General features: G+C 38.0%; 1 protein-coding gene across 2 annotated transcripts; it reads left to right on the top strand.

Annotated features, from left to right (window-relative positions):
- Positions 1-11694, top strand: ZFAND2B_1 (zinc finger, AN1-type domain). Of its 2 annotated transcripts, none has more exons than XM_051213384.1 (7): positions 1-187; positions 4856-4899; positions 4937-5007; positions 5049-5119; positions 5153-5382; positions 8183-8410; positions 10254-11694. In XM_051213384.1, exons 4-7 carry the CDS (start codon positions 5065-5067, stop codon positions 10461-10463), a joined length of 723 nt encoding a protein of 240 aa, XP_051069359.1. In that variant the 5' UTR covers positions 1-187; positions 4856-4899; positions 4937-5007; positions 5049-5064; the 3' UTR covers positions 10464-11694. The 2 variants fall into 2 exon arrangements, with proteins under 2 accessions (XP_051069359.1, XP_051069360.1); XM_051213385.1 differs by lacking the exon at positions 1-187 and having other exon boundaries at positions 4855-4899; positions 8183-8300; positions 8339-8410; positions 10254-10802.
- The last annotated feature ends 2170 nt before the right edge of the window (positions 11695-13864 follow it).

The following is a 13864-nucleotide window of genomic DNA, read 5'->3' as shown; positions in this document are numbered from 1 at the left end:
CAAGCTTTTTGGAACAATTTAACTAAACAAACTACAAAGTGAGTACATATGCATCTAAAGAAAACGCATATGTCTGCATTTTGTTTACTTGTGTAATTGATAATAGTCTACATTTTTCATTAAACAGTACGTTATTTTGTATACGTTCATGAAAATGTAACTACACAAGGCGGCATATTCGGACCTGGTACGTTACATATGTTTCCACAAAATTCCCCCAAATACACGACGTAAGGGAAAAAGTCGACATTTCCCTCAAATAACAGACATGAAGGCAAAAAACTGACATTTGCTTTTTATTAACTCTTTCTTCTGCTTTATTTCCCCCTTATTGGTTGCTTGGGTATGGAACATGCTCTAACCTCTGCCATTCTCTGAGTCATTATGTTATTCCAATACTCCTCACTTGATTATGACGCCTTTGTTATAAAACGGACTTATCAAAGTATTTTGTCAACGCTTATTAAATGTCACTTAACCTGAGAATTGCTTAATTACATGTTTCCAATCCTTACAAATAATTGCCTTGGCCATTATGATGACCACATCCTGTTTCTGCTAACCACTTAGTTAATCATCCGACACTGTATCCATAATGAATTGTAAAGATACAAAATTATGTGACACTACGACTCACTTAATATTTGGTTGCAAATCAAATATCTTAGTGTGCTACCATGATTTTAAAACGAATTGGAAGTACATAATTTTCCTCTCAAAGGTTAACAGTTAGTTCGTTAGTATTCTATACATCAAAATTAGATCCCTTAGTCTGCTATAGGACAGAGTAAAGAGGTCTAGCTTCTGGAGCCTCTTTTTGTATGGTAAACTCCGGGGTTCTGGAGTTGCACGGGTAACTGCCCTCTCTACTTTTGTCAGGATATCCGAGTCACATTTTAAACAGGGGCATGCAGCCCTAATGCAGTTCTCAAGCTTAGTTCTCACTAAGGTTTCGTACACTGTAGTGAACATGGTAGTATCTAACTTAGTGAATGTCCGTTTAAAATCCCAGAGGGTTTTAAACTCCTTAACTGCCACCTCCCTGCAATCGACTATCGTCTTAAGATCATGACTCATTGTCGCCCCGATATCCTTATGAGAGCGGACCACGGGTACAGGCATTCCCCCTATGCTGTACCTATTAACATTTGTATCCAAAAAGTGAATGAAGACCCACTTTACCGCATTGATAGGCATCAGACACTCTTTAGATCAGTTAAACCCTCTCTGAAACCATTTTGTTCGTTGTTTAACAGGTTATTGGTTTCCACAAATGTCATTATGGTCTGTTTGACTATTCTTCGCATTATTTCAACTACAACACTGGTAAGACTTACAGGTCTGTAGTTCGATGGAAGTTGTCTTGGCCCTGTTTTATGTATTGGAGTGACGATCGCATCCTTCCAGTCCGTAGGTAACACACCTTGTTCAAGTGACATATTGAATATCACGGTCAGTGGGGCTGCGATATATTGTGTAATATGTCTCAGGATTTAGAGGTGTAGTTCATCGTCTTAATCAAAGTCCACGGTGAGTAGGCGGTTTGCTGGTTTTGTATTTGGGTCTGGTTCTTTGTCTAGAAGAGGTTCCTGAGTGAAAACTACCGCAAAATAGTTAACCATATCCTCTGCTTTTCCTGATCTTCGTCTATCATTTTAGATTCACTCCCTTCTTTAATTAGGTTGGGAACCCAATAATGCGTCCTTGTTCTGTAATTTATGTACGAGAATATTCTCTTAGGCTGCTTAATTGCAGGTTGTACCAAATGCATTTCATATTTTCTCTGAGCTTCCAGAATTTTAGTTATACACGTGTTTCTTGCCGACCTGTAGCGTTCCGTCGTACCTGCTGTGCCAAAGCTAATAGCTACATCCCAACATTTCTTCTTTAGTCTTAGTAAACGTCTAATATCCCGGCCTATCCAGGTGTGGCCGTGCTTCTTCTTTGGAACTGTCTAGTGTATAAATGGTTAACCGCCAGAAATTATTGTGCCTTTTCTACTGATGCCGATGAGTCAATTTCCCAGTTTTTAGTCGATGTTGTACAGTTTATTGCCTCCATATCTGCCTTCCATATGTTAGGATTGGCGGGCACAACTGTTTGACAGGCAATCTCAGCCATGAATTCGAATAATATGACTGCATGATCGCTTCTCCCTAGTGGTGGGGGGAAAGTCATTTGACCAACGTCATCACCGTGTGTGAAGACTGAATCCAAAAGAGAAGAAGAGCTTCTTAATTCATATCTCGTGGGATCTTTTATGTGTTGTAATAAAGCTAATGCAATTGAGGTTTCTATCAGTTTGCAATCGAATAACGTTATCTATGACCCTACTTCTAAGTTTACCCAATCTATCTACGGTGCATTAAAGTTGCCTATTATAACGCTTTTACCCCCATTACACCAGGACTTAAGTTTGCTTGGGAGGAAGTCATCTACTACACATTCTGGACTACGATATACTACAACTAATTCAATATCTTGCCGCCTACATTTCAGCTTGCGACGCACCAGTTCACGTCCCTGAATCATGTGCCAATGTCCCAACTGCTCGTATGGTTAAGGTACTTTTCGTGTACAGGATAACCCCGCCTCCTGTATGATTCAATCTATCAACCCTATTGAATAAAAAACCAGCCAATTGAATTTCATTATCGAAAACTTCTGACGTTAACCATGTTTCTGAAACAGCAATAACATCTAGTTTTTCTTTATCCACCATTTTTTTGAGCTCCGCAATTTTATTTAGTGGACCGCGAGCATTTGTGTTGCATACCCTCAATTCTGTGGAGAACTTTCTCTTACCACCCAGAGTGGTTTGGGGATCGTTTTTATCCGAACTTTTACAGTTTGAAAATCCTTAAGAACCATGTTTCTTCCACCGTTTCGGCAGCTCTCATTTATTTCTACTTCTGTAGCTCGTCTCTTAATACGATCAGCCTGGCTGAAATCCTCACGGACGTATATTCTGAATCCAATCAGTTTGCATGAGTTTCCTAGTATCAGGTCTCTTTCTTCAACCGTAGCAAAGGTAACCTTCAAGATGCGGGCTTTATGAGTACTTTAAGAATCCACCTTTTGTCCTATTCTATTGTTATAACCTCTCTTACGGTTATAACCCAGCTATTCCTATTGCTTAGTATTCTTGGACACCAAATCACTCGACAAGTCCCCAAATCAGAACACGATTGAACAGGAAAAAGATTATATTCCAAATAACAAGGTTAAATGGGAGTAAGAAGCACAATAGAGAAAACGTTAGTATATTTGTAGTTTTTACATGAGAAGATTCTAGAGTATTCTCCAACTATCGACTAATGCTGATTGGATGAGAATTAGCCAATCAGCGTGCACCAAAGCAATCGTGCATTAAGCATGCCTTAGTCTAGTCTATGTCCCGCTAACATCTATAAAGCTTACAGATGCTAACTCCTGAAACTGTTCCTGCGAGTAGCTTGTTTATCAAGGACTTAATATGACTGAGGTAGTGTTCAAATCTGGCTTTTGGTTCTTTATCGGAAGACTCTTAACTTACAAAAAATGACTGACCTCTCAGCGAAGTCCGTTTTAACACGCTGTGGAATTTTTGTTCCTGAAATCGTCTCTTCCCTGCAATCCGAATCCAATTCAGCGTCAAACGCAGAGGTTACATTCTGTTTTCTTACTTTTCTTTCCCTAGGGGTGACGGAGTCACTAATCTACCTTATTTTGTCTCTTGATCACATCCTCTACACCTCTCAGATTTGGCTCTCTCTTAGTTTGTATTGCATTGATATGTGAATCCCGAACTGAAACCGTAGATTCACATGCCTCAGTACTGTCTATAGGTAGTTTCTTCTTAGCGCGCTTTTTCTTTTTTCTTGTGACGAGGCCTACATTCATATGCTTATATACTTCTCTGATTGAGTCCACCTTTATGGTCTCATTTAGATCTAAAGCTGGGCTCATGATAACGCTTTCAATTTCCTCGAAAGCGGAATTCTGTTCATCTACTTCTGCTTGTTTATCTGAGGGCAATCTTCTAGCTATATTTAGCAGCTTAATCACCTGTAGAATCAGCAGACTTTGTAGAGCAACATTCTTTGCACAACCAAGGTGACAATGGCTTGCAGCACCGTATATTCATTCGGTGTGAGTCCGGTGTACACATTTGGATACCACTTATTAGAGTTATCACATCGCGTCCCATCGTCGACAGGGAAATAGCATACCGGTCTGCTACAACGATGTTTCAATTGCGCCATAAATTTGTTTTATGTTTATGTATAAGAAAAATAAATGTACCTAACAACAATGAAAAAAACCGACTTCTGTAGTTACAAAAATACCTTAACACCTATGAATGCAAACAATACTCAAAGTTATACTCAATGATGAAGAATAAATATCAGTGCTTTTGGTTATTTTGTATCTGTACTCATAAAGTACAGATGATAAACTTCTCTAGAGAAAAAGCGGTACTCTTGTGGATTACTTTAACTGAAATAAATTCAGTTAAAGCAAAAACAGCAGTCTTGGTGCATAATTTAACGATTAATACTATTAAATATACTCGCAGCAAAAATTCCACTGTTCTTTTTCAATAGCGCGCGACCTTCGTCAGATACCTCTGACTTTAATGTCAGGCACTCGAAAGCCACTGCGCATGAAAACTACATTAATACACTGAGTACTTTAAGTAAATATTTTGACCTTGTGACAACGATTACTAACTAGTTAGTAATTCTCTAGGTGTCTTTCTCTTAATATTTGCTAACTACATCGCAAGAGATTAACGAGTCTACTAGATGGTCTGCAACATGTGTAAATTTAAATTAATTTTGCCTTTTCGATCATCTATTATTTCTTATTTTAGAGACGATTTGATTTTTGTGTTCCATGAAATATCAATAGAAGTGGGTAATTATATAATCAGTCTTCTCAAGTCGACTGTTAGACCCATCTATTTATAATGTTATATATATATATGAGTTAACAAATTTCTAAATGTCATTTTGATTCAAAGAAGTAAGAGTTGTTTATCATACATTAAACTCATTATCACTAAGCTCCCAATTTTCGTTAATGGAGTTCCCTAATCTAGGAGCTAACTGTTCAGTGCCAACTTGTCGAATGCTTGGTACGTGTGAATTCCCAAGTTATACTATTCTAGATTTCTTACCCGTTCGATGTTCTGGATGTCATGGTGTTTTCTGCAAGAATCACTATCTGTACGATAGTCACAACTGTAAAAGTCCCGATCTTAAGGATAAACAGGTTCCTGTGTGTCCCTTGTGCGGAACCATAGTCCCTCTGAAACCAGGCGAGCTTCCAGATGTAAAAGTCGGAAACCATATCGACACAGATTGTCGGTCAAAGCCAGCTTTAGAGTTAAAAGGAAAGGTTAGTGGTCCATTATTTCTGACGTAATGTTTATAATGCTCCGATTTTATACTGTCCTCAATAAGATTTGTTTTTACTATGGCATTAGATGTATAATTGTCTACTGCTACCTCAGTGTGTGTCAATTCGGTTAGAATGAGTTATAAGCATACAGTAATACATTTAGACATAAAAGTCATCAACTCAGTCTGTCAACAAACTTTTTTAGAGGAATCATAGATTTTTTAGGCCTAGTGGTGCTAAGTAAGTATGAAGAATTGGATGGTGAGGTTGTAAATCTTTATTAATTAAGATATCCAGAATAAGTGTTAGGCATGCATAGTTTTTGTCTAGAGTCTGCGAAATAACCATGTTCTGTAGTTAGAGACAACATGATATCCAAAATCGACCCCATTGGTGCGGATGCTATAACTTTATCCTCTTGTGTGTTTGGAACACATTGTTTGTCTGTATTCTGCATTTACTTTGTTTGAAAACACAACAGTACGGTGTCAAAATGTTGAAATACTCCCAGTTAATTTGAGGTCGATTTCAAAAAGACCATTGTAAATTTTGACTAATAATCACCGAATTATTATTTCTACCTTTGCAGGAATTTCCATAGCGTAACAGTTTCTATTGTAAGAGAGTTTTTAAAGGGTTACCTACCGTAGCCTATAAACTAGTGTGGATGAGTTTATGGCATTTAAATTCAATTTCTGTTGGCAAAATTCCGGTCTGTTAGAGTCGTATGTAATAATATTGGTCAGTTGTGTGTGTCGTTGTTATGAAATAATACTCCACGGTCATTACATTCACATTCATGGTACTAATTGAGTTGATTTTAGTGTAAAATCTTGAATCACAGTTGACTTCCTGAAAATTAGTGAATTCCGGGAAATATCACCACCGGGTGTTTCATATATAACCAATTTTTTAGCTACTTGATTAACATTCGAAATGTTATTCTCACTTCTCACTTCAAACACTATGGTATTCTAAATATTGAAGACTGTTCGATTGAAGGAAAGATCAACCTTTATGTATTAGAAGCCATAACTGTATGTGACGATATAGACTGGCTAATGATGGGTTGAGACTTTGATCTAACTGTTGTTTTGTGTAACGTCTATGAGATTTTGTTATGCAATTACTCATCACTGTCTGCTTTGTTATTGGGTAGTGAAAATTTCAATACACTGTAAGACCCATCAATATGCGTTTCAGACACAGCATAAAATGCTATTGACCATAGAAAATTATCTCGAAAGACATGATAGCTTGCTCACATGTTACCCACACCGCTTCAGCTAATTTAATTGTTGTTTGGACGATGCAAAGCCATAATCTGTTCAGTGTCTGGAGTGAGATGAAGAGTAGTTTTCCCAGGCTAGTTTCCGCTGTTACGTTCATACTAAGGTTGCAGGAACTATGAAGTCAGTGGCTTTAAATGTTGGGAATAACTCGAGATCATTGTCAACGGAGATTATACCGTAGGTTGTCTTCTTTACAGGATGAGTCCGGTAAACTATGCACCGATAAGTCAGACATTTAGTTACGCTCCTATTTGTTTGTTTCTTATCATTAATCTTAATCTGTTTCGCTCATTTTCATAACATGTAGTAGTCTTACTTTTCTTGACATTCATCTGGTTGTTTAAATTCCTAAAAAGTCTCAGTTTTAGAAATTATACTTACCGAGAATTATCTATAGTGATATTATTGTTGTTATCTATAATTAGAGATTAAGTGTTGTTAACCATCCTTATAAACTTTGATCAATTACACTAGCATACATAACAGAATTTTATCCAATCCTCTTGAAAATACAAACTGTCGGAAACAAGACCCCTTTTTCTGAATCTCTGACATGATAGTAAAATAATTAGTGAATGTAAACAGTTCAGTTTCCTCAAATGAATTTTTATAGATGAAGAAAGTTATCAAGCCTGTTGACAAATGGTTTAAATAACTTTCCTGTATCCAAGTCATACTGATTTAGTTAGTGGAAATTCACATACTAAGTGGCATATTTTGCTTGGAAATGCAGGGAGAATAGATGCGAAACAGAGTAATAAGTTGTAAAAGTAAATCATTAACGCATAAACACTACTTACTTCGGTTTTAGTCTTAAAGACATTTAAGCTAGAAAAATGATTATACTGTAAGTTTCTTCAAAAAGTTTTGTTGAACACAGAATCTATATTTCGCAAACAAATTAGACAACTGTGACTGATAAAAGGAACCACTAGATGACACTAGTTACAGAAACAAAGATGTTTTCAAATAAACAAACCGGCCATTCAATATACAGTTGTCTCATTCTTGAAATTCAATGAAGTCAAAGTGACAAAATCGTGTCAGGAGTCAGGTGAATGTAATCAATTCCTATAAGTAATAAATATAAAAAAATTACAACCATAATTCAGTTTGAATTTTTGATTGGATTGATTATTGGAGCAGTGGTTTAGTGGTCAACTCTGTCCAAAGCCCCAGTAGGGTTACTTCTGACTCCAAGTCCGGAAAATCTAGGCATAAAGATAGCGACCCCGTCCCGTAAAAACCTTTCCTGTAAAAATGCTAACTGAAAAAGTCATTTTAACTATTTAAAATCTGTCCTGAGAGTTGAACGATCATTTTAAAAAGTTATGACGCCTCATGGTGAAAGCTGAGGTTCTCTGAAAATCACGAGGCCGATGCCCTTCTGACAACCAGAGCAACAATTAATATGAGTACGCTGAATGTCCGGACATAAATGTGTGTATATTTGTGTTTTGTTCTCAGTTGAGATTACATAATTTTGTTCTCTTCTTTGTTTGTAGTTATTCACAAATGCTTGCTGTGTCCCACGATGTAAAAAGAAAGAACTTATACCTTTTGTTTGTGATAGATGCAAATTAAATTTCTGTGTTTCGCATCGTAATGAATTAGATCATGATTGTAAGGGATTTCAACAAAATCTGAATAATTCTAGAAAGTTGTCAACTTCTGGTGCAGCAGCTCTTTATAGAGCTATCTTTAGCAATTTCAATACAAATTCGACTTCGAAGGTGAATTTTTTTGTTCTGTTTGCATATATGTATGTGAAGGTTGGAAAGGGTAATCTTATTTGTCATTTTAACTATAAGTATAATTTATAAATCAACCTTCTTCTTTTTGCATTAAAGTACCACATGTGAAAGTTTGATTATTTTGCCTACAAACATAATCTAGTCGATAAACAAATGATTGGAATGGAGTATATTATAAGAAAGGAGTTGTTTCTTATCATACCTGACAGATTGGGATGTAGTCTTGAGTGCCGTTAAAGGTATGACATGGCTCAGAATCGGTCACAATGGCCTAGGTGTATACACTCTGTCTTCCCTTAAACTATGAGATCAAAATTGCTTTATATCTTTCTTTTTACGAACTAATTCTTTCTTCATGTACTATATCTTTATATAGAATCTTTATTTTATATATTACCACCATTGAATTAACTACTTCTGTGAATCCGGTTTTAATCTTGTGCTAATGAGTCAGTGTGGCAACTTGGGCCGGTGCACATATGTGCCTGGTCCTAGGTTGTAGGTGACTGGCTGATTGGGATGTAGGAATCTGTACTACAAACATATTCGGCCATAGCCTCTTATTTATATAGACAGATAAATCCTGGTACAATTGGGCACCGAAAATACGGCACACAAATAAAGTCACCATGTTGTGAAGAAATAAAGAGAAGAATAGTACAGTCAATAAATAAGTGAACATCAACAGTACGTAATCAGAAATCCAGCTCAGTTGAAAATCAAACCAAGATAAACTCTCAGTGAAGGGGTTCCGTGTCACTTGTATGAAGATTGTTACAGAAGACTAAAATAGGGTCGCCACTGGTCTTTATTCCGAGTCGTATGCGATAACGTTTCGAGTCATTGTATTCAACAATTTTCAATGCCCCAACCTGTGAGTCGTGATGAACCAATAGACTCCATCTCTGTAAGTTATCTTCCATTCCACAGTGCTATGTCGTAAACTGACCGTTTCTTTGTTTTTTTTTTTACCCAATCCTACCGTCGAGAAGTAATGTGCGATATCTAAGCCGCTTGGGTAGAATTTGTAAAGGATGACTGAACTACCGAAACTGATGCTTAAATATTGTGGGACCAAATAACATAACATAGGCATTGCTAACATTGTCGCCGCTAGATGTAAACGATTCTTCTGAAACAAAAATCAGGCCGACATTAATCTCTCTAACTTTCACTATATGTAGACTGATTTCATCAATCACTCCACAACCAACATTCACCTAACTATGCACATGCATCTCTGTTGGATCATTGAGATTTTTTGATTAGGTAATGTTTGGTAGCTTAGAAAGGCTGTCGACAACTAATGAGGTAGTCACTTAAGTTTATTACTTTAATTTATATGTAAACTAATGACTGAGCTGCTTCCACATTGATTGTATGATGTATATCAAATCACCTGGTGTCCCGTCGAAGCCTAGCTTGCAATTCTAAGCAAACAGAATCTTGTCATCAATTGTGAAAGACTCAGTGATTATGTGATCAAATGAACAGTATTTTCGTAATGGTAATTTAATATCTCCACCCTTTCTTTCATGAGAAAAATTAAATAAGTTTGACAACGAAACTACTCATTTTATAATGTTATGTTACCAAACAGCAAACTTCCTATACTGTTAGATCGGAATATTTCAGATGAAGCGTGAAGAGTGACTAGCCAGTCCTTCTCAAGTCAGTTTTTTTATACAGTTGATTGGTCTTAGTGCAAGTGAAAATGATCAGTTGGTTGCTATTTAATGCCTTTAAATTTTCACAATGCGAATTTCAATTGTGTTCTTGTCACATTATCCTTCCGAAATGGTCTCTTTCTGATAATTTGTAGAATGTATCGCCAACAAACACGATTCACTCATCATCACCTGTTGCTACTTCACTGCCATATAGTGTGAATTCCCGTGAACTTCAGGAAGAAGAAGATTTACAACTGGCTTTAGCATTATCTGAATCACTTTCCAGTCGAACATCTCATTCACAACCATCTAGAACAACACGTCATAATACCCCTTCAAAATCGTCGTGTAATATTTCTTAATTTATTTCCTATTTCTGTGTATAGAGTAAACTCACTTTACGCCTCAGGTTATATATGTTCATGTACTAATTCTTTGAAATACAAGATTGTGATTATGTTTTTCTTTCCTGGTAATATTTAAAAAACAAACATGTGTCGTGATTTTACAGCTTACTTTTTTTGACCAACACAGATTTTTATTTATAAAAAAGTGATGTAATTTACTGTTTCAATTTGTTCTAGTCAGAGTTCAATATTATCCCCTTATTATTATTATCTATATTCAGTGTGGGAATTGTGTACAAGCTTGAGTGTGATGATGATACTGAATTCTTTCTCAAATAGAGTATATTTTCCAAACTTTTTCTAGATTATTTCGACTCATTTGTGGAACCTATCAATGGTGATTAGGGCAAAGCGAATACAGGATTCCAACTTCCGATTCAATTTTGAAAATGAAGAGGACTGTCAGCTAACAGCAAAGTCAGAGTTTCCAATACAGACGTAAAGACAGTTCTGTTGTGTGGGGCTAAAACTTGTAGAACTACTACAACCATCATGAAAATCTTTCAGATTTTTACAAACAGTTATCTACACAAGATGCATCATATCGGTTGACCGGGTATGAACAGTAACTACCTGTTGTGGTAGAGAACGGACCAGCCTCGATCTGAGGAGGTAATTAGGAAAAGACTTTAGAGGTGTGTAGAACACATTGCCGAAGTCATCAAACTGAATCAGAAAGCAAGCTTTAATATGAAATCGTGAAGGAAGATGAAAAGGCGCAGACCAACGACACAGTGCGCCGTGAACTGGAGGCAGACAACAAGAGAATGGATAGCGCTTTGCGACAATTATAGAGGAGAATCTAGGACATAGTTGGTTAGTGAATAATGGTCAGCGAGCCATGCTGCATGAGGGATAATAGAGGTAAAGAGGCAAATGTAATTTTATTTATTTATTTGAACACGTAAATTTGACATAGGGTTCGTACGTTGAAGGCTCCAATGTGTAGTGTGGAGCGAGGTTTCAGTAGACCTGGGACAGTATTTTGCGCACTAGAATCGTTGGCTATGGTGACACTTGAGGAGGAAGCCGAAAGAGGAAGTTTAGAGTTTGAAGTCGATGTAGGAGGAATAATAGGAATTGAAGAGGAAGGTTGATTATGAATACAGTGGTCTTCGGTGCTGTTAGAGGTATGAAGGCGGTTATCACTCCCGGTTGCCCACACCGAGGAAGGGTTTTTCTGGAGGTACCTGAAAAGGAAATTGGATTAGAAGTGGTCTTAGTGACCTGGGAGCGTGACCGCAGTGCCCAAGGGACAACTGCTTGTGGTCGGTCACACACGACCTTTATATGGGCAATTTTTGTGTTAGCTCTGTACTTGTTGAGACCTTACCGCCGGAGACGGATATCCGTGGGATAAGGCGAGGTGTGCATTTTTAAGGTCGAACTTTTCTAACCCACTTCTTCTTGTTGTTGGAAGACAGCACCGCTGTTATGCTGGTTGTCTGAAGGAAACACCTTACTGCTGTCACACCTCTGTACAGTCAGCAGTACGACTTCGCCTTCGGACCTTGGGTTTGTTGCTTTTAGTCTTACCGCTCTTCAACTGACATGGTAGGACCTTGAGGAACGGTTGTTCCAGCCAGTATAGCTCGGTTGCTTCATCACGATAGGCAAGCCCGACCAACATGTCAAGGTAGCAACAACGGTCGGGTACAAATGGGCACCAAATATATATGCGCCACACAAAATAATGAGAATGAGGAGAGATAAAAAAGAAGGTAAGGTGCGTATCAGAAAAAAAACAATAACAACCTTATATTAGTGTAGTAATAATAATGATGGAAACGGAAAGGTACGAACAGAGGAATTCCCTCAGTTAAGGAAGATACAACCATTTTTTATGAAGAAAGTAAAAGAAGGTTACAGCACGATCGCCACTGGCTTCTATTCTGAGCCATATTTGATAACGTCTCTAGCCTCTGTGTCGCACCATCTCTCAGACCGCAGCCTGGGAGTCGTGAAGGTCCAACAGAAGCCAGCCCTCTACAACTTTCTTTCATACCACGACACCATGTCATATATTGACCACCTCTCCGCTTCTTTCAACCAGTCCCAGAGTCGGCAAATAATGCACGACGTGGAATTCTCTGAGACGAAGTCGGTGTTTCAAGATGGTGACACCAATTGGATCATCATCTCTGTGACCGAACACACGATGCCGAACCTCTGCATTACTAACATGTTGTTGCCACTGGATGTCAGCAATCCTTCGGAGACAACCATGATCGAACACAGAGAGTCGTCAAACATTCTCAACTCGGAGGGCAGGTTTCACAAGCATAGAGCAAAACTGCTCTCATCGAAGCGTTGTAGGTCCGACCTTTTACAGCCAGACTAACATCACGAAGACTCCAAAGATGACCCAGATTGGCATAAGCCGCTCTGGCTTTCACTATACGTGCATTGATCTCATCACTCACGCTACCACCAGCACTTATGCAGCTACCTAGTTACACGAACTTCTCGACTATTTCTATCTGCTCACTATCCAGGGTGAGTACAGGATTGGAATCCTTCCAGCCTTGTAGAAGTACTTTGCACTTCGAAGGTGTAAAGCACATACCATACCTACGGACATTGATTGCCAACTGATTAAGTGTGGATTGCATGGCTTGGGCATTATCGCACAGTAAGACAATGTCATCCGCTTACTCAAGGTCGAAAAGTCTTTCTCCAGGCAACAGATCCACACCACCATTACTTACATCCATCAGAGCTGTTTCCAGAATGTCATCGATGGCAAAGTTGAAGAGGAATGGTGAGATTGGGCAACCCTGCCTAACTCCACTGCTCGAATGGAACAATGGAGAAAGGTGGTTGTAAGCCTTCACTCTACCTGAGGTGTTTGTATATAGGGACTTTAGGATGTTAATAAACTTCTCAGGCACACCCTTCTTCAACAGACAATCCCAGAGAACAGTCCTGTCCAACCAATCGAAGACAGTCCTGATGTCAAGAAACACTACGATTGTTGGCTTGTGATAAGTATGGAGGTTTTCTAACATTTGAGGGAGGGTGAAGATATGATCATATGATGATTAGGAGTATTTGAATTATAGTATAATCTAAGAATCCCAGAAATAACTCAATTGAATCAAGAAGTACTAGACAAGCACGAACGAATGTACTGTATTTGAAATTCGAAATCAAGCATTCAACAAGTAGAAAGGAACCATCAGTTTATTCAAAAACCACAGATCAATACATCGTCCACCAGAACAAAAACCAGCCTGCTCCTCGCGAGCCAATCTTTCTCGGGTTTTGGACAACCTATGAAGTATGACGGAAGTCAATAGCTTGGACGCAATCGGAAGTAGATTTATCTGCCGATAGTTTTTACAGGAACGACGTGA

This window comes from Schistosoma haematobium, chromosome 3 (assembly GCF_000699445.3).
Source record: "Schistosoma haematobium chromosome 3, whole genome shotgun sequence".
In the NCBI taxonomy this organism is placed as follows: Eukaryota; Metazoa; Platyhelminthes; class Trematoda; order Strigeidida; family Schistosomatidae; genus Schistosoma; species Schistosoma haematobium.
This window is presented reverse-complemented; position numbering and strand designations above follow the sequence as displayed.

Bases quoted from the DNA above. Each gene is read 5' to 3' on its own strand.
- ZFAND2B_1 (XM_051213384.1), top strand. From the start codon at position 5,065: ATGGAGTTCCCTAATCTAGGAGCTAACTGTTCAGTGCCAACTTGTCGA. The intron at 5,120-5,152 runs GTACGTGTGAAT...ATACTATTCTAG, and splicing joins GCCAACTTGTCGAATGCTTG to ATTTCTTACCCGTTCGATGT. The intron at 5,383-8,182 runs GTTAGTGGTCCA...CTTTGTTTGTAG, and splicing joins CTTTAGAGTTAAAAGGAAAG to TTATTCACAAATGCTTGCTG.